Source organism: Carcharhinus amblyrhynchos, chromosome 9, assembly GCF_965287045.1.
Source record: "Carcharhinus amblyrhynchos chromosome 9, sCarAmb.v2.hapA, whole genome shotgun sequence".
Classification (NCBI taxonomy): domain Eukaryota; kingdom Metazoa; phylum Chordata; class Chondrichthyes; order Carcharhiniformes; family Carcharhinidae; genus Carcharhinus; species Carcharhinus amblyrhynchos.
Window position 1 is genome coordinate 9,862,193 of NC_137332.1, and position 20,598 is coordinate 9,882,790.

The following is a 20,598-nucleotide window of genomic DNA, read 5'->3' on the forward strand; positions in this document are numbered from 1 at the left end:
TGAGTGTGGAGTGAGTTTATATTTAGAGGGACTGGGGGGGTGTTATTATTTACAGTGAGTGTGGAGTGAGTTTATATTTAGAGGGTCTGGGGGGGTGTTAATATTTACATGGGGCTTGGAATATGTTAGACATGTCAGACTTGCTGAAATTGCCAGCATTGTTTCAGATTTGCAGTATTTTCGGGGTAATATCGTCTGCACTGATAGAGGTTTAGCGTTAACAGGAAGGGCGGATAAATAACTAAAGGGAGGCGGAGTGTGCTCATACTTGCAGACTTCGAAAAAGAAGTAGGAATTTGCAGCCTTTTCCATGTGGTTTTCTGTTCATGTTTGGTTATTAGTGGAAATGAAACCGAAACTTTCCCTGAATCCCAGTTTCGTTTCTGAAGCAGACGTTTGAAGGTGCGGCTGAATCATTGTGTTGCTCTGGTATCTCTGCCGTGAATACAGGATAGGAGCAGCTAAACATTCAGACAAATTACAGCACGCATTCTCAAGGTGAGTGTTCTGTGATCACTTTCCCTGCAAGGAATGGGACTCAGTCGCGTTATTTCCGATTCTTCCCGCAGGATATTAATGGATTGGGAGCAGTGGCAGTTTCAGACTTGTGTTACTGTTAATGTGACAAGGTTAGAATTCTGACGGGTCTACCTTTGTTCCCTGAACACAAGGTGTGTGTGTGTGTGTGAAGTCCTGCAGTGAATTTAAAGCTCAGTTTGCGAGTGGGGTGTGTGTGACGCTGGGCTGAGCTGGCAGCACTCTCGCATCTCCCCCTCCCGGGGCGTTAGTGGGGAGTGTTGGAAGTTCTGTCTTTCATTGAAGTACAATCTGTCTATCTGTAAGTGGTCCCATGGCACTGTTTTCGAGATGACCAGGGGCAATTTTACCATTGCGTCCGGGCGTGAGAACATGGTAAAGTTGGGTGTGAGGCCATTAACGCGATCCGCACCCTCGTCCGCGCAGATGGCCACTTTACCGAGACCCGAGAACGGCCGCGATCCGCTTCACGCTCAAAACGGGCGCAGCGCGACAAATTAAATGCAGTTAAATTGAATTAATGAACTGCCCGCCAAACTTTATCAGCATTTCCCCCTTTTACCACCCCGTTCGCCAATCCGGAACCGCACCGTCAGGGAGCTGCTGAATAAAAGTCTGAATCGGGCGCTGAAGAGGGAGTTCAGAGCTTCCAACAGCTCCCTGACTCAATCAGTGGTGGGGGTGGGGTTGGTGATGGAGGCAGGTCAGATCATTCTCTGGTTGGGTGGGAGGAGGGGAGTGAGGCCAGATCGTTGTCTGGTTTGGGGGGGCGGTGGGGGGGAGGGGGAGGAGAGAGGTCAAATGGATCTCTGATGAGGGGATCTAACAGAGACATGTAAGATAATGAAGAGGCTAGACAGGGTAGAGGCAGAGAGATTATTTCCACTTAGAAAGGAAACAAGAACTAGAGGGCACAGCCTCAAAATGAGAGGGAGTCAGTTTAGAACAGAGTTGAGGAGGAACTTCTTCTCTCAGAGGGTGGTGAATCTTTGGAATTCTCTGCCCATTGAAGCAGTGGAGGCTACCTCGTTAAATGTGTTTAAGTCACAGATAGATTTCTAACCAATAAGGGAATTAAAGGTCATGGGGAGCAGGCGGGAAAGTGGAACTGAACCCACTATCAGATCAGCCGTGATCTTATTGAATGGCGGGGCAGGCTCGAGGGGCTAGATGGCCGACTCCTGCTCCTATTTCTTATATTCTTATGAGTGGGGGAGCGGGCCAAGTGTTGTCTGGTGGTGGGGGGGAGGGCTGATCATTGCCTGGTGACAGCGGGGGGGAACTGATTGTTATCTGGTGGTGGGGGGGGGGGAACTGATTGTTATCTGGTGGTGGGGGGGGGGCAACTGATCGTTGTCTGGTGGTGGGGGGGGGGCAACTGATCGTTGTCTGGTGGTGGGGGGGGAGGGCTGATCGTTACCAGGTAGGGAGGGAGGAGGAGGCAGGTCAGATGGTCTTCTGTGGGGAGGGGGGGGTTGGCAAGGCCAGACCATTCTCTGGAGGGTGCGGGAGGAGGGAGGTGGGTAAGATGTATTTCTGGTGGGAGGGGGGGGGAACCTGATCGCTCACTGGTGGGGGTGGGGGGAGCAAATGGATCTCTGGTGGGGGGGCAGGGGGGGCAATCAGTCTGGGTAGCGGGGGTGGATAAGGGGGACAGCGATGTGTGTGGGTAGTGGGGGGGTGGATAAGGGGGACAGTGATGTGTGTGAGTAGTGGGGGGGTGGATAAGGGGGACAGTGATGTGTGTGGGTAGTGGGGGGGGTGGATAAGGGGGACAGTGATGTGTGTGGGTAATGGGGGAGTGGATAAGGGGGACAGTGATGTGTGTGGGTAGTGGGGGGGTGGATAAGGGGGACAGTGATGTGTGTGGGTAGTGGGGGGGGTGGATAAGGGGGACAGTGATGTGTGTGGGTAATGGGGGAGTGGGTAAGGGGGACAGTGATGTGTGTGGGTAGTGGGGGGGGTGGATAAGGGGGACAGTGATGTGTGTGGGTAGTGGGGGGGGTGGATAAGGGGGACAGTGATGTGTGTGGGTAGTGGGGGGGGTGGATAAGGGGGACAGTGATGTGTGTGGGTAGTGGGGGGGGTGGATAAGGGGGACAGTGATGTGTGTGGGTAGTGGGGGGTGGATAAGGGGGACAGTGATGTGTGTGGGTAGTGGGGGGGGTGGATAAGGGGGACAGTGATGTGTGTGGGTAGTGGGGGGGGTGGATAAGGGGGACAGTGATGTGTGTGGGTAGTGGGGGGGTGGATAAGGGGGACAGTGATGTGTGTGGGTAGTGGGGGGGTGGATAAGGGGGACAGTGATGTGTGTGGGTAGTGGGGGGGGTGGATAAGGGGGACAGTGATGTGTGTGGGTAGTGGGGGGGTGGATAAGGGGGACAGTGATGTGTGTGGGTAGTGGGGGGGGTGGATAAGGGGGACAGCGATGTGTGTGGGTAGTGGGGGGGGTGGATAAGGGGGACAGTGATGTGTGTGGGTAGTGGGGGGGGTGGATAAGGGGGACAGTGATGTGTGTGGGTAGTGGGGGGGTGGATAAGGGGGACAGTGATGTGTGTGGGTAGTGGGGGGGGTGGATAAGGGGGACAGCGATGTGTGTGGGTAGTGGGGGGGGTGGATAAGGGGGACAGTGATGTGTGTGGGTAGTGGGGGGGGTGGATAAGGGGGACAGTGATGTGTGTGGGTAGTGGGGGGGTGGATAAGGGGGACAGTGATGTGTGTGGGTAGTGGGGGGGTGGATAAGGGGGACAGTGATGTGTGTGGGTAGTGGGGGGGGTGGATAAGGGGGACAGTGATGTGTGTGGGTAGTGGGGGGGGTGGATAAGGGGGACAGTGATGTGTGTGGGTAGTGGGGGGTGGATAAGGGGGACAGTGATGTGTGTGGGTAGTGGGGGGGTGGATAAGGGGGACAGTGATGTGCGTGGGTAATGGGGGGGGTGGATAAGGGGGACAGTGATGTGTGTGGGTAGTGGGGGGGTGGATAAGGGGGACAGTGATGTGCGTGGGTAATGGGGGGGGTGGATAAGGGGGACAGTGATGTGTGTGGGTAATAGGGGGGGTGGATAAGGGGGACAGTGATGTGTGTGGGTAGTGGGGGGTGGATAAGGGGGAAATCCACGCAAACAAGGGGGAGAGCGTGTAAACTCCGCACAGACAGTGACCCAAGCAGGGAATCGAACCCAGGTCCCTCGAGCTGTAGGCAGCAGTGCTAACCACTGTGCCACCGTGCCACCCATGTGTGCCTGGTCCAGTTTTCATTGGTGAAATCTTCCACATAAAGATTCATTATGATGTTAGATTGAAGCTCAAGTGATTTTGATGTTGCCAGACTTTGTATAGTTTCTGGCAGTGATATGCCAGGCCATGTCAATGCCCAAACATGATCGATGAAGCATTGGGAATGATTGAAAAGAGCTCTGTCTTGGGGTGTGGGCAATGCTGCCAAGGTCAAGTTCTGTTCTCAAAGATACAAAGTTATTAGTGATATGGTCTCCAGTGAAGTTTTGTGTGGAACCCCGACTTGTGCAGTTCTGCACAGAATTCTAGAACATTCACCCTCTGACAATGAGGGGTATGGACAGGGTGAATAGGGAGCAGCTGTTCCCCTCGGTTGAAGCATCAATCATGAGGTGGCATAGATTTGGGGGGAGGGCCGGGAGATTCAGTGAAGATTCGAGAGAAGCCTTTTTCACTCAGAGGGCAGTGGGAACCTCACGGTCGGACGCACTACCTGGGAAGATAGCGGAGGCCGGAAACCTTACAGCCTTTAAAAAATATTTGGATGAGCGCTTGGAACATCATGGCGTTCAAAGGCATGGGACGAGTGCAGGAAGATGGGATGAGTGTGATTTTAGTGGTCGTTATTGTCAGTGCGGATTCGATTGGCCAAAGGTCTTTTCTGCACTCTATGACAATGGGGAATCTGTGAGCTGTGCCCATCAAGTTGGTAACCGCCCGAGGATCGGAGTTCTCTACAACAGTGAGAACACATGAACCAAATAGGATGAGACAATCAGGAATTGGCAATTATTATTCATCTAAATTTGAATAGTCACGCCAAGAAACTGGGAATGCCTCATGGGGCTGAGGACTTTCCATGATAACTTTACTGGGAATTGAGAATATAGAGATCCTGTAAATAACTGATTGCATTTGTTACGGGAGAATTACCACCGGAGTCAGACTGGAGGTTCGATAATACAGCTTTATTTAGGCCACATAGTTTCGGGGAGAAAGCTCTGGTACTCCGCAGTACTTGGCAGCTACTTTCTCAATAGTACAATAGGAGTGGTTCATCTTTATACTTTTCAGACAATAGATAGTCCAGACATTAGCCATTTAACACATCGTTATAGTTGAGTAGGGCTGATAGTTAACACATTGTTACAGTCAGACATATACAGACATTAGCATTTAACACTTCATTGTCTCACAGAATGGACACATTTCCTCTATCAGTGACTATCAATGACTTAGTTTCGGTCTATACATACACTTTTTCCTGCATTTTTGTATTCCGGTTCCCATTTATGGCTAATGTCTTTATCAGACATTATTGTCCTGAGTCTGTCCTTAACTTTAAAGTGCCTCAAGCTCTTACTGGCTTCCTGCAGTATTTGTGTCCTGCATGTTTAACTTTAAATAACTGTCTGTGCTGCATGTTTTAATTTCAAGTAGCTGTCTGTGCTAAGAGTCAGTGCCTGCTTAATGTATCTTTCTCAGGTAACCGTTTTATGAGCCAGGCCACCATTTTGTGCGTCAGGTACCCACGTTATGATTTTCCCCGCTTCACATTTCACGGAATCACACAGTGTAGAGGAGGCCCTTTGGCCCATCCAGTCTGCACTGACATGTAAGGAACACCTGACCTACCTAATCCCATTTACCTTGGTCTATAGCGTGAATGTTATGACGCGCCAAGAGCTCATTGAGGTGCTCTTTAAAGGATGTGAGGCATCCCACCTCTACCACCCTCCCAGGCAGCGCATTCCAGACCCTCACCACCCTCTGGGTAAAAAATGCTTTTCCTCACATCCCCCCAAACCCCCTGCCCCTCACCTTCAGTTTGTGTCCCCTCGTGACTGATCCTTCAGCTAAGAGGAACAATTGTTCCTTATCCATCCTGTCCATATCTCTCATAATCTTGTACACTTCGATCAGGTCACCCTTCAGTCTTCTCTACTCCAATGAAACCAACCAAACCTATTCCACAGAAGGAGGTCGTTCAGCCCATCAAGGCTGCACCAATGATAATCCCACCCAAGCCCTATTTACCCTGCTACTCCTTCGAGTATACACATCCCAGGACACTAAGGGTCAATTTGGCATGGCCAATCAATCAAACCTGCACATCTTTCGAACTGTGGGAGGAAACCGGAGCACCCGGAGCAAACCCACACAAACAGAGGGAGAACGTGCAAACTCCGCACAGACAGTGACCCAAGCCGGGAATCGAACCTGGGCCCCTAGAGCTCTACGCAGCAGTGCTGACCACTGTGCCACCGTGCTGCCCATAACTCTCCATAACCTAAATGCTCCATCCCAGGTAGCATCCTGGTGACTCTCCCTCCAAGTGCAATCACATCCTTCCAAAAAATGTGGCAACCAGAACTGCACGCAGCACTCCAGTTCTGGCCTCACCACAGTTCGACACGACTCCAACATGACCTCCCTGCTTCTGTAATTTATGCTTTGATTGATAAAGGTCATATGCCATTTTCACTATTCTTCTAACATGCCCTTCCATCTTCAGAAATCCATGAACAGGCCAGGGTCTTTTTGTTCTTCAGAATTTCCTAGTGTCATTTAATACTTCTTGTCAAATTATTCCTTCCAAAGTGTATCGCTCCACACAGTTCAGGGTTAAATCCCATCTGCCACTTACCTGCCCATTTGACCATCCCCTCTACATGCTAGGCAACATGGAAACACAGTGTTTAGCACTGCTGCTTCACAGCACCAAGAACCCAGGTTCAATTCCCAGCTTGGGTGACTGTTTGTGTGGAATTTGAACATTCTCCCCATCGTGTGTGGGATTCCTCCGGTTCCCTCCCACACTCTAAAAGACATGCATTGTGACCAAATAGGTGCCGGACTGTGGTGTCTCGGGAAATTTCACAGTAACTTCATTGCAGTGTTAATGTAAGCCTTACTTGTGATTAATAAATAAACTTTATACCTTCCTGTAGCTCAGAAACTCAAACTCACTGTTAACCACCTGGCCAATCTTTGTGCCATCGACAAACTGACTAATCCTAACCCCCACATAGTTGTTTCTGTAAATGGTGAACAATAGGGAACCCAGCACAGATACCTGTGGTACACCACTGGACACTGGTTTCCAGTTATTAAAGTAGCCTTCTGCACCCTCTGTCTCCTACAACTGAGCCAATGTAGAATCCAGTGTATCAAATTATCCTGTATCCCATGTGCACTTGTTTCCTTTATAAGGCATCCATGTGGGACCTTGTCAAAACTTTTGATGAAATCCATATAAACTACATCAACTGTACTACCCTCATCTACAGACCTGGTCACCTCTTCAAAAAACTCAATCAAGTGACAAAGCCACGCTGACCATCCCTGATTAAACCTTGCCTCTCCAAGTGGAGATAGATTCTCTCCTTCAAAATTGTCTCCAGTAGTTTTCCCAACCACTGATGTGGGACTCACTGGTCTGTAGTTCCCTGGCTTGGCTGTACAATCTTCCTTAAATAGAGGGACCACGTTGGCTGTTCTCCAGTTCTCTGGCACTTCCTTGTGGCCAGAGAGGAATTGAAAATTTGGATCAGAGCCCTTGCAATCTCCTCCCTTGCCTCCCACAGCACACAATTCATCTGGACCTGGATTTTGTTCACTTTCAAGCCTGCCAACACCCCCAATACCTTGTCACTCACTATGTCAGTTTGCACAAGGACCTTGTAATCTTTTCCTGTATTCCATACCTTCACCCTCTTTCTCTTGAGTGAAAAAGAATATGAAGTATTCGTTCAACATCCTACCAATGTAAGAACATAAGAACTAGGAGCAGGAGTAGGACATCTGGCCCCTCAAGCCTGCTGCGTCATTCAATAAGATCATGGCTGATATTTTTGTGAACTCGGCTCCACTTACCCGCCCACTCACCATAACCATTAATTCTTTTACTGTTCAAAAATTTATCTATCCTTGCCTTAAAGACATTCAATGAGATAGTCTCAACTGCTTCACTGGGCAGGGAATTCCACAGATTCACAACCCTTTGTGTGAAGAAGTTCATCCTCAACTCAGTCCTAAATCTGCTTCCCCTTATTTTGAGGCCATGCCCCCTAATTTTCATTTCCCCCACCAATGGAAACAACTTCCCTGCTTCTATCTTATCGATTCCCTTATAACCTTCCATGTTTTTATTAGATCTCCCCTCATTCTTCTGAATTCCAATGAGTGTGGCCCCAGTCTACTCAGTTTCTCCTCATAAGCCAACCCTCTCAACTCCAGAATGGACCTAGTGAATCTCCTCTGCAACCCCTCCAGTGCCAGTATATCCTTTCTCAAGTAAGGAGACCTTACTTGTCTTCTGGCTCCACCCATAGATTGTCCCTTTGGTTCCTAATGGACCCGATTCTTTCTCTGGTTATCCTCTTCTCATTGATATACTAATGATATACCTTGGGATTTTCCCTACTTTTATCAGCCAGAGCTTTCTCATATCCCCGCTTTACTTTCCTAATTGCTTTCTTAAGCTCCACTCTGCTCTTTGTGTGCTCCAGTAATGCTGCCTTGCCCCACCTTGGACCTTTCAGGAATCATTGGAGACAGGGAGGGTCCCAGAGGACTGGAAAGCAGATAATGTAACACTGCTGCTTAAGAAAGGAGGGAGGCAGCAGACGGGAAATGATAGGCCGGTTAGCCTGACTTCAGTCACCGGCAAGATTTTAGAGCCTATTATTAAAGATGAGATCGTGGAATACTTGGAAGTGCATGATAAAGCAGGACTGAGTCAGTACGGCTTTGTCAAGGGGAGGTCATGTCTGACAAATCTGTTAGAGTTCTTTGAGGAGGTATCGAGGAAGTTAAATAAAGGAGAACCAGTGGACGTGATTTATTTAGATTTCCAGAAGGCCTTTGACAAGGTGCCGCATAGGAGACTGTTAAATAAGCTAAGAGCCCATGGTGTTAAGGGTAAGATCCTGGCATGGATAGAAGATTGGCTGCCTGGCAGAAGGCTGAGAGTGGGGATAAAGGGGTCTTTCTCAGGGTGGCAGCCAGTGACTAGTGGTGCTGGGACCACGTCTTTCCACAATATACATTAACGATTTGGGAGAAGGAACTGAAGGCACTGTTGTTAAGTTTGCAGATGATACAAAGATATGTAGAGGGACAGGTAGTATTGAGGAAGCAGGGGGGCTGCAGAAGGACTTGGACAGGCTGGGAGAGTGGGCAAAGAAGTGACAGGTGGAATACAATGTGGAAAAGGGTGAGGTTCTGCACTTCAGAAGGAGGAATGGATGTATAGACTATTTTCTAAATGTGGAAATGCTTAGGAAATCAGAAGCACAAAGGGACTTAGAACATTACAGCGCAGAACAGGCCCTTCGGCCCACGATGTTGCGCCGACCAGCTTTTAAAAAAAAACAACAACACTAACCCACTAATCTAAACCAATCCCATTTCGTCCATAAACCTATCCACAGATCTCTTAAACGCCCCCAAACTAGGCGCATTTACAACTGCAGCTGGCAGGGCATTCCAGTCCCTCACCACCCTCTGGGTAAAGAACCTACCCCTGACATCAGTCCTATAACTACCCCCCCTTAATTTAAAGTCGTGCCCCCTCGTGCTAGCTTTCTCCATCCTAGGAAAAAGGCTATCACTATCTACCCTGTCTAAACCTCTAATCATCTTATATGTTTCAATAAGGTCCCCTCTTAGCCGCCTTCTTTCCAGCGAAAACAACCCCAAATCTCTCAGTCTCTCCTCATAGGATCTCCCCTCCATACCAGGCAACATCCTGGTAAACCTCCTCTGCACCCTCTCCAAAGCCTCTACATCCTTCCTGTAATGTGGGGACCAGAACTGCACACAATACCCCAAGTGCGGCCGCACCAGAGTTGTGTACAGTTGCATCATGACGCTGCGACTCCTAAATTCAATCCCCCTACCAATAAACGCCAAGACACTGTATGCCTTCTTAACAACCTTATCTACTTGATTCCCAACTTTCAGGGATCTATGTACACATACACCTAGATCCCTCTGCTCCTCCACACTATTCAAAGTCCTCCCGTTAGCCCTATACTCAACACATCTGTTATCCCTACCGAAATGAATTACCTCACACTTCTCCACATTAAACTCCATCCGCCACCTCGCGGCCCAGCTCTGCAACCTTTCTAAGTCACCCTGCAAACTATGACACCCTTCCTCACAATCTACCACCGACTTTGGTGTCATCTGCAAACTTACTAATCCACCCAACTATACCCTCATCCAGATCATTAATAAAAATTACAAACAGCAGTGGCCCCAAAACAGATCCCTGAGGCACACCACTCGTAACCGAACTCCATGACGAATATTTACCATCAACCACCACCCTCTGTCTCCTATCTGCTAGCCAATTCCTGATCCAATTACCTAGATCACCCCCAATCCCATACATCTGCATTTTCTGCAGAAGCCTACCATGGTGAACCTTATCAAATGCCTTACTAAAATCCATATACACCACGTCAACTGCCTTACCCCTATCCACCTCTTTGGTCACTTTCTCAAAGAACTCGATAAGGTTAGTAAGGCACGACCTACCCGCTACAAAACCATGCTGACTGTCTCTAATCAATTCATTACTCTCCAAATAACTATAAATCCTGTCTCTAATAATCCTTTCCAAAACCTTACCCACCACAGAAGTAAGACTCACCGGTCTATAATTCCCAGGGAAGTCTCTTCTCCCCTTCTTAAACAATGGGACAACATTTGCTGTCCTCCAATCTTCCGGTACTATACCAGAGACCAACGACGACCTAAAGATCAGAGCCAGAGGCTCCGCAATCACCTCTCTTGCCTCCCAGAGAATCCTAGGGTAAATCCCATCTGGACCAGGGGACTTATCTATTTTCAAACCCTCTAAAATATCCAGCACATCCCCCGTATCAACTGCAATACTATCTATTTTACACCCCTGCACCCCAGTGTCCTCCTCAGCTACATTCATGTCCCCTTGCGTGAACACCGAAGAGAAATATTGGTTCAACGCCTCTCCAATCTCCTCCGGTTCCACACACAACTTCCCTCTACTGTCTGTAACTGGCCCTAATCTTGCCCTAACCAACTTTCTGTTCTTGACATACCTGTAAAACACCTTAGGGTTCTCCTTAATCCTATCAGCCAAAGTCATCTCATGTCCTCTTTTAGCCCTTCTTAACTCCCTCTTCAACTCCCTCCTAGCCAATCTAAAACTTTCTAATGCACTACCTTGGGAGTCATTGTTCAAGATTCTCTTAAGTTTAACGCGCAGGTTCAGTCGGCAGCTAGGAAGGGAAATACAATGTTACCATTCATATCAAGAGGGCTAGAATATAAGAGCAGGGATGCACTTCTGAGGCTGTGTAAGGCTCTGGTCAGACCCCATTTGGAATAGTGTGAGCAGTTTTGGGTCCGTATTTAAGGAAGGAGGTGCTGACTTTGGAAAAGGTCCAGAGGAGATTCACAAGAATGATCCCTGGAATGAAGAGCTTGTCCTATGAGGAATGGTTGAGGACTCTGGGTCTGTACTCATCGGAGTTTAGAAAGATGAAAGGAGATCTTATTGAAACTTACAGGATATTGCAAGGCCCGGATAGAGTGGACATGGAGAGGATGTTTCCACCAGTAGGAAAAACTAGAACCAGAGGGCACAACCTCAGGCTAAAGGGCTGACCCTTGAAAACAGGGATGAGGAGAAGTTTCTTCAGCCAGTGAGTGGTGAATCTGTGGAACTCTTTGCCGCAGAAGGCTGTGGAGGCCAGGTCATTGAGTGTCATTAAGACAGAGATAAATAGGTTCTTGATTAATAAGGGGATCAGGGGGTTATGGGGGAAGGCATGAGAATGGGGTTGAGAAAAATATCAGCCATGATTGAATGGTGGAGCAGACTCGATGGGCCGAGTGGTCTATTTCCACTTCTATGTCTTATGGCCTAAGAGGAAGGCGGGGATTGGAGCAGAGGAGCTCCTGTCTGTGGTGAGGATTGGTAACCTCCTGACGTTTTTGGATGAGGGCTTGGAATACGACGGCAATCAGGGCTTTGGCACAGGTGCTGGGAACTGGCAATCACAGATTTGGTGGGCCGAAGGGCCTCTCTCTAAGGCTCTGAAGTGCTTTTCACCACCCTATTAACCTGCATTTCCACCTTCAAAGATCTATTATGGACAAAGTCCCTTTGTTCTTTGGAACTTCCCAGTGTCGGATCTTTCATAGTACATTTCCTTGTCCTTCCAAAGTGTATTACCTCACACTTTTCAGGGTTAAATTCCATCTGCCATTTATCTGCCCATTTCATCATCTTGTCTACATTTTCCTGTAACCCAATACACTCACTGTTAACCACCCGGCGAATCTTTGTATCATTGGCAAACTTACTGATTCTAACCCCCAACATAGTTGTTTATATAAATACAGTAAGAAGTCTCACAAGACCAGGTTAAAGTCCAACATGATTATTTGGTAGCAAAAGCCAGTAGCTTTCAGAGCGCTCGCTGCTCCTTCGTCAGGTGATGAAGGAGCAGCGCTTCGAAAGCTAGTGGTTTTTGCTACCAAATAAACCTGTTGGACTTTAACCTGGTCTTGTGAGACTTCTTACTGTGTTTACCCCAGTCCAACGCCGGCATCTCCACATCACGTTTATATAAATGACAAACAATAGGAGGCTCTTTTTTCAAAGGCTCCCCAATAACTGGAAAATAAAACTAATAGCCCCACACACTCCATCATGCAGCAACCCTCACCCCCCCACCCCCCCCCCGCCACCTTAACCCCCTCCCCCCCCACCACCTCTCCCAATCATCACTGGCATTGGCCCCCTTCACCCCCCTCCCACTGTTCATTGTCAGAATTGGCCTTCCCCGCCCCCCGATTGTCGCCTGCTTCCCTCGCCACCCCTACCATCGCTGGCATTGCTCCACTTCCCCAGCCCCGCCATTGTCACCAATATACAAAGAACAAAAGAAAATTACAGCACAGGAACAGGCCCTTCGGCCCTCCAAGCCTGTGTTGAACAGGATGCCCTAACTGAACTGAAAAAAAGCGCCTTCCGCCCTCACCTCGGTCCGTATCCCTCTATTCCCTCCCTAACCATGTTCCCATCCAGATGCCTCTTAAGTGTGCCTGTTTCCACCACCACCTCTGGCAGCATGTTCTAGACACCCACCACTCTCTGTGTGAAAACTTTTCCCTGGACATCTCCCTTAAACTTCCCCCCCCCTCACCTTGAACCCGTGCCTCCTTGTAATTGACACTTCTACACAGTGAAAAAGCCTCTGACTATCCACCATGTCTATGCCTGTCATAATTTTGTAGACCTCTATCATGTCACCCCTCAGCCTCCATCTTTCCAGTGTAAACAATCCTATTTTATTCAACTATGTTCCATACCACCCTCCATCCTGCTGATCACCCCCCCGGCATCCACTCATCCACTCCCCATGATCACCGTGGCATCCCTGTCGCCCACAGCCCCCCTACTCCTCCCCCTCCCTGCCCTCACTCCACATAGATGTGCCCCCACATGCAAGGATCCTCCTATAGGGGCTGCCCCTTGCACTGCCCTCTGGCACAGGTTGGCAATGATTGGGGGCATTACCAGAGCACTGCCTGTCCATGTCTGTCTCCTCTGGGGGCTGTATTTAAATTTGTTGAAATGAATGCAACCAGTGAATGGATGGCACAGTGGTTAGCACTGCTGCCTCACAGCTCCAGGGATCCGGGTTCCATTCCCAGCTCGGGTCACTGTGCGGAGTTTGCACATTCTCCCCCTGTCTGCGTGGGTTTCCTCCAGGTGCTTCAGCTTCCTCCCACAGTCCAAAGATTTGCAGGTTAGGTGCATTGGCCATGCCAAGTTGCCTCTTAGTGTCCAAAGATTTTGAGGTTAGGTGCACTGGCGATGCTAACTTGCGCCTTAGTGTCCAAAGATATCCAGGTTAGGTGCATTGGCCATGCTAAATTGCCCCTCATGTCCAAAGATGCGTGGGTTAGTGGATTGGCCGTGCTAAATTACCCCTTAGTGTCCTGGCATGTGTCGGTTAGAGGGATTTGCAGAATAAGTGTGTAGGGTTGGGGGAATAGGGTTGAGGTGGGCTTGTAGTTGGTGCAGACTCAATGGGCCGAGTGGCCTCTTTCTGCCTTGTGGGGATTCTACGATTCAACTCAGGTTCTCTGCCATTTTGGCCGTGAACCTGATCACGTTGCCGGTGCTGGACAGCGAAAGTCGGGAATCACAATCTTGTCTGCAAGATTCCAGAATTCCGGGTTCCGCCAGACTTTGGGCCCCCGCTGGGAATCTCACGGGTGGAGAGTTAAATTCAAGCTGTTTCGGAGGATAACATCAATCTTAATCAATTCTTTGTTTTGTTTCAGTTTCCAGCATGTCTGACGTAACCTCACTGCTCACTGCACCAGATCGGAAAGAGTTGTCCCAACTCCTCGGGAAAGCAAACTTACATTTACTTTACAAAGCGACTGTCCATGGATTTGATGATCGTGCTTTCCATAGTAAATGTGATAAACAAGGACCAACAATAACTATCGGCTATAACAAGTCAGGTTTCATTCTTGGAGGTTACAGAAGCACAGATTTTGGTGGTCGTCCTAACCAAGTGAAAAGCAAGACTTTTCTTTTTCGAATTCCCTCAGAAGGAAAGGCCTCAAAGTATGCTGTAGATAAAGGTGCTGTGGCTCTCTGGAGTAATCAGCAAACTCCTCCTACTTTTGGACACAGCCTCTTATATCTGCTGAACAACAGAGAAAATTACTTAAGTAATCTTTTTCAGGAAAGTAAGAACAATTTCCTTGCTGTCAACGATGAACTTCTTGTTGAATGCGAAGCTTACCGTGTGGAAGGTAAGGCCCTTTTCATCTTACCAGAAATTAAGGAAATTTAGCATGTCAGCTGAGACTCTCACCAACTTTTACAGATGCACCATAGAGAGCATTCTTCCTGACCATATCACAGCTTGGTGTGCCTCCTGCTCTGTCCAAGACCGCAAGGAACTACAAAAAAGTCCAATCCGTCACGCAAACCAGCCTTCCATGAAAGAATAAAAGAGCAAAGAAAATTGCGGCGCAGGAACAGGCCCTATGGCCCTCCAAGCCTGCAGGTTTAAAACCTGTTGGACTTAAACCTGGTGTTGTCAGACTTCATACTGTGTTTAACCCAGTCCAACGCCGGCATCTCCACATCAATTTAACTAAACCACCCTACCCTTCCAGGGACCATATCCCTCTATTCCCATCCTATTCATGTACATGGCAAGATGCCCTTAAAAGTCAGTACCATATCCACTTCCACTACTTCCCCCAGCAACGAGTTCCAGGCACCCACTACTGCCTGTGTAAAAAAAATCTGCCTTGTACATCTCCTTTAAACTTTGCCCCTCACACCTTAAACCTGTGCCCCCGAGTAATTGACTCTTCCACCCTGGGAAAAAGCTTCTGACTATCCATTCTGTCCATGCCCCTCATAATCTTGTAGACTTCTGTCAGGTCTCCTCTCAACCTCTGTCACTCCAGTGAAAACAAATCCTGTTTCTCCAACCTCTCCTTATAACAAATGCCCTCCATACCAGGCAACATTCTCGTAAATCTTTTCTGTACCCTCTCCAAAGCCTCCACATCTTTCTGGTAATGTAGCGACCAGAATTGAACACTATATTCCAATTGCAGCCTAACTAAGGTTCTATAAAGCTGCAACAGACTTGCCAATTTTTAAACTCAATACCCCAGCCAATGAAGGCAAGCATGCCGAATGCCTTCTTGACTACCTTCTCCACCTGCACTGCCACTTTCAATGACCTGTTTACTTGTACACCCAGATCGCTTCGCCTATCAATACTCTGAAGGGTTCTGCCATTTACTGTATATTTCGTATCTGTATTAGAACATCCAAAATGCATTACCTCACATTTGTCTGGATTAAACTCTATCTGCCATCTCTCCGCCCAAGTCTCCAACTGATCTATATCCTGCTGTATCCTCTGATGGTCCTCTTTGCTGTCCGCAAATCCACCAACCTTAGTGTCGTCTGCAAACTTATTAATCAATCCTGTTATATTTTCCTCCAAATCATTTACATATATTACAAACAGCAAAGGCCCCAGCACTGATCCTTGAGGAACAGCACTTGTCACAGCCCTCCATTCAGAAACGCACCCTTCCACTGCAAACCTCTGTCTTCTATGATGAGCTAGTTTCTGCACCAGTCTGCTATGAGGGACCTTGTCAAAGGCCTTACTGAAGTCCATGTAGACAACATCCACTTCCCCACCCTCATCAATCATCTTCGTCACTTCCTCGAAAAACTCGATCAAGTTCGTGAGACACAACCTCCCCTTCACAAAACCATGTCAGCTCTCACTAATACATCCATTTATTTCCAAGTGGGAATAAATCCTGTCTCGAAGAATTCTCTCCAATAATTTCCCTACCACTGATATAAGGCTCACCCGCCTGTAATTACCTGGATTATTCTTGCTACCCTTCTTAAACAAAGGAGCAACATTGGCTATTCGCCAATCCTCTGGGACCTCCCCCATAGTCAGTGAGGATACAAAGATTGCTCTCAAGGCCCCAGCAATTTCCTCCCTTACTCAGTATTCAGGAGTATATCCCATCGGGCTCTGGGGACTTGTCTATCTTAATATTTCACAAGAACTCCAATACGTCCTCCCCTTTGATCTCATAATTACTCAAAATATCTACGCATCCTTTCCCAGACTCATCATCCACCAAGTCCTTCGCTTTGGTGAATACTGAAGCAAAATACTTATTTAATACCTCACCCATTTCCTCTGGCTCCATGCATAGATTCCCTCTCTTGTCCTAGAGTGAGCCAACCCTCTCCCTGGCTATCCTCTTGCTTTTTATATTTGTATAAAAAGCCTTGGGATTTTCCTTAACCCTGCTGGCCAATGTTTTCTCATGACCGCTTTTAGACCTTCTCACTCCTTGCTTAAGTTCCTTTCTACTTTCCTTGTATTCCACACTTGCTTCATGTGTTCCCAGCCTCCTAGCCTTGACAAATGCTTCCTTTTTCTCTTTGACTTGGCTCACAATATCTCTCGCTATCCAAGGTTTCCAAAACTTGCCATACTTATCCTTCATCCTTACAGGAATGTGCCAGTCCTGAATCCCTATCAACTTACACTTGAAAGCCTCCCACATGCCAGACGTTGATTTGCCCTCATACATCTGCCCCCAATCTACATTCTTCAGTCCCTGCCTCATATTGTTGTAATTAGCCTCCCCCGGGTTTAGCACCTTAACTTGAGGACTACACTTATCTTTATCCAACAGTACCTTAAAGCTTACTGAATTGTGGTCACTGTTCCCGAACTGCTCCCCTACTGAAACATCAACCACTTGTCCGGACTCATTCCCCAGTACCAGGCTCAGTACGGCCCCTTCCCTAGTTGGACTATCTACATACTGTTTCAAGATGCCCTTCTGGATGTTCCTTACAAACTCTGCCCCATCTACGCTCCTAGCACTAAGTGAGTCCCAGTCAAAATAGGGGAAATTAAAATCTCCCACCACAACAACCCTGTTACTTTTACACCTTGCCAAAATCTCATTCTTCCGCTGGCATTTGGATGGCCAAAAGTAAATCTCCAACATTGTGACTACACCTTTCCTATTCCTGAACTCTACCTATATTGCCTCACTGTATGAACCCTCCGAGGTGTCCTCCCGGGGGACAGCTCTGATATTTTCCTTAACCAGTAGCGCAACTCCCCCACCCCTTTTACATCCCCCTCTATCCCACCTGAAACACCTGTACCCTGGAATGTTAAGCTGCAAATCCTGTCCTTCCCTGAACCAAGTGTCTGTAATGGCAACAGCATCATAGTTCCTAGTACTAATCCAAGCTCTAAGTTCATCTGCCTTACCTGTTACACTTCTCGCATTGAAACAAATGCATTTCAATCCACCAGACCCTCTCTGATTAGCAATCCCACCCTGCCTGCTGTTCCTCTGTGTCTTACTGGCCCTACTCTCTGGTTCCCTTTCAACTAATTCACCTTTGCTTTGGTTCCCATCCCCATGCTAAACTAGTTTAAATCCTCCTTGTGTGATACGAGCAAACCTCCCAGCCAGAATATTTGTGCCCTTCCAGTTTAGATGCAACCCGTCCTTCTTGTACAAATCCCATATGCCTGGAAGAGACCCCAATGGTCCAGATATCTGAGACCCTTCCTCCTACGCATTTAGCCACGTGTTGAGCTGCACTACCTTCCTATTCCTAGCCTCACTAGCACGTGGCAGGGGGAGTAATCCTGAGATTACAACCTTGGAGGTCCAGCTTTTTAACTTCCTACCTAACTCCCTAAACTGCTGCTGCAGTTTAGACTCTGTCTACACTTCCCGCTGCCACAGCAAAGCTGCCAGCATGATTAAGGACCCATGCACTCCGGACATTCTCTCTTCCACCTTCTTCCTTCAGGAAAAAGATACCACGTACCAATTGACTCAATCACAGCTTTTTACCTCCTGCTGTTAAACTCTTGAATGAACTTGCATTAAGCTGATCTTTCTCTGCACCCTAGTTATGACTGTAACACTACATTTTGCACCCTCTCGTTTCCTTCTCTATGAACGGTATGCTTTGTCTGTATAGCGTGCAAGAAACAAAAGCACTGTATGTTAATACATGTGACAATAATAAACCAAATCAAATCAAAAGAATTGAGGTGGAACTGTGCCATTTGGAGATTAAGTCTTTCCTGTTCGACTGTCAGAAACACCTCTGACCTCAATTTCACGCCATCACTAAGACCACTTAAAAAGTTTATTTATTAGCCACAAGTAAGGCTTACATTAACACAGCAATGCAATTACTGTGAAAATCTCCTCCTCACCATACTCCGGCACCTGTTCAGGTACACTGAGGGAGAATTTAGCACAGCCAATTCACCTAACCTGCACATCTTTGGACTGTGGGAGGAAACCGGAGTGAACCCACACAGTCACAGCGAGAACGTGCAAATGACAGTGGCCCAAGCGGGAATCGAACCCAGGTCCCTGGCATTGTGAGGCAGCAGTGCTAACCACTGTGCCACCGTGCCCATCTACTTTGACCTCCATCACATTCCCTGACTCTACGCCTGTCATGTCGGTGCAATAACCTCAATCTTTTGTATTCCTCCATCAAATCTCCTCCCAACTAACTCTAGATGGGAGCAGCTCCAGCTGTCTTTTAAGTTTTAAGTTTATTTATTCGTGTAATCAATAAATAATAATACATAATGTAAGCCCCAATAGGCTTACATTAACATTGCAAGTGTGAGGTTATCCACTTTGGCAGGAATAATAGTAGGAGGGATTACTATTTAAAGGGCGAAAAGCTGCAGCACGCTACGGTGCAGAGGGACCTGGGGGTCCTTGTGCATGAGTCGCAAAAACCCAGTCTGCAGGTGCAGCAGGTAATCAAGAAGGCAAATGGAATCCTGGCCTTTATAGCGAGGGGGATAGAATATAAAAGCAGGGAGGTCTAGCTGCGACTGTACAGGGCACTGGTGAGGCCGCAGCTGGAGTACTGTGTGCAGCTTTGGTCGCTGCACTTGCGCAAGGATATCTTGGCCTTGGAGGGAGTGCAGAGGAGGTTCACTGGGCTGATACCGGAGATGAGGGGGTTGGACTATGAAGAGAGACTAAATAGACTGGGTCTGTACTCATTGGAGTTTAGAAGGATGAGGGGGGATCTTACAGAGACGTATAAGATGATGAAAGGGATGGATAGGATAGAGGTGGCGAGGCTCTTCCCGCTCAGAAAGGACAGTAGGACTAGAGGACACAGCCTCAAGATAAAGGGGGTGCAGTTTAGAACGGAGTTGAGGAGGAACTTCTTCACTCAAAGGGTGGTGAATCTCTGGAATTCTCTGCCCGTTGAAGTGGTGGAGGCTGCCTCGCTGAATATATTTAAGACGCGGGTTGATAGGTTTTTGATAGGCGAGGGGATTAAGGGTTATGGGGAAAGGGCGGGAAAGTGGAACTGAGCCACGACAGATCAGCCATGATCTTATTGAATGGCAGGGCAGGCTCGAGGGGCTAGATGGCCTACTCCTACTTTTGTTATTTTTATAAGATCTTGATTTTTCATGTATTTTTTTTTCTGCCTCTTCCTGCTATTCTCTGACCATATTCATTTCCCATATTGTAATTCTACTCTTTGATAAAGCTCATCTTTCCACATTTGATCCCTTTGCCCCATCGGCTACTCACCAATGAGCTGTTCCTCCAGTGTTAACATCACTATTCATAGAATCATAGGATCCCTACAGTACAGAAGGAGGCCATTTGGCCCATCGAGCCTGCATTGACAATAATCCTACCCAGGCTCTACCCTCATAACCCAACGTATTTACCCTACTAGACCCCCTGACACAAAGGGGCAAGTTAACATGGCCAATCAACCTAACCCGCATATCTTTGGAGTGTGGGAGGAAACCAGAGCACCCGGAAGAAACCCATACAGACACAGGGAGAACATGCAAACTCCACACAGATAGTGACCCAAGCTGGGAATCAAACCTGGGTCCCTGGCGTTGTAAGGCAGCAGTGCTAACCACTGTGCCACCGAGCCACCCATCATGTAAGAAGGTTAATTGAAGTGTTTTTATTTAATTTTTATGGTCTAAATCTCTTTGATTGTAATTTCTAGTTGATTATGTTAGAGCAAATCCTGGTTGTTTTCTGTTCCTTTGAACCCTTTGTTAATCATGGTGCTATTTTGATAGAACTTCCTGATTTCTCTAGTGTTTGATGTGGGCTCAGGTGCACCCTTTGGAACACTGCACGCTGTTTCTAGTGTGTTCATCAGTTGTTTTTTGT

At 47.8% G+C, this 20,598-nt stretch overlaps 1 protein-coding gene across 1 annotated transcript in view; it reads left to right on the forward strand.

Moving 5' to 3' along the window:
* Positions 1–297: 297 nt before the first annotated feature.
* The window catches only part of LOC145348294 (interferon-induced protein 44-like), a 41,644-nt gene continuing 21,343 nt past the window's right edge, over positions 298–20,598 (forward strand). Inside the window, exons 1-2 of the mRNA XM_080196497.1 lie at positions 298–498; positions 14,131–14,613. Of these exons, the coding sequence (XP_080052623.1) occupies positions 14,139–14,613 (475 nt within the window). The 5' untranslated portion in view covers positions 298–498; positions 14,131–14,138. The remainder of the gene's footprint in view (positions 499–14,130; positions 14,614–20,598) is intronic.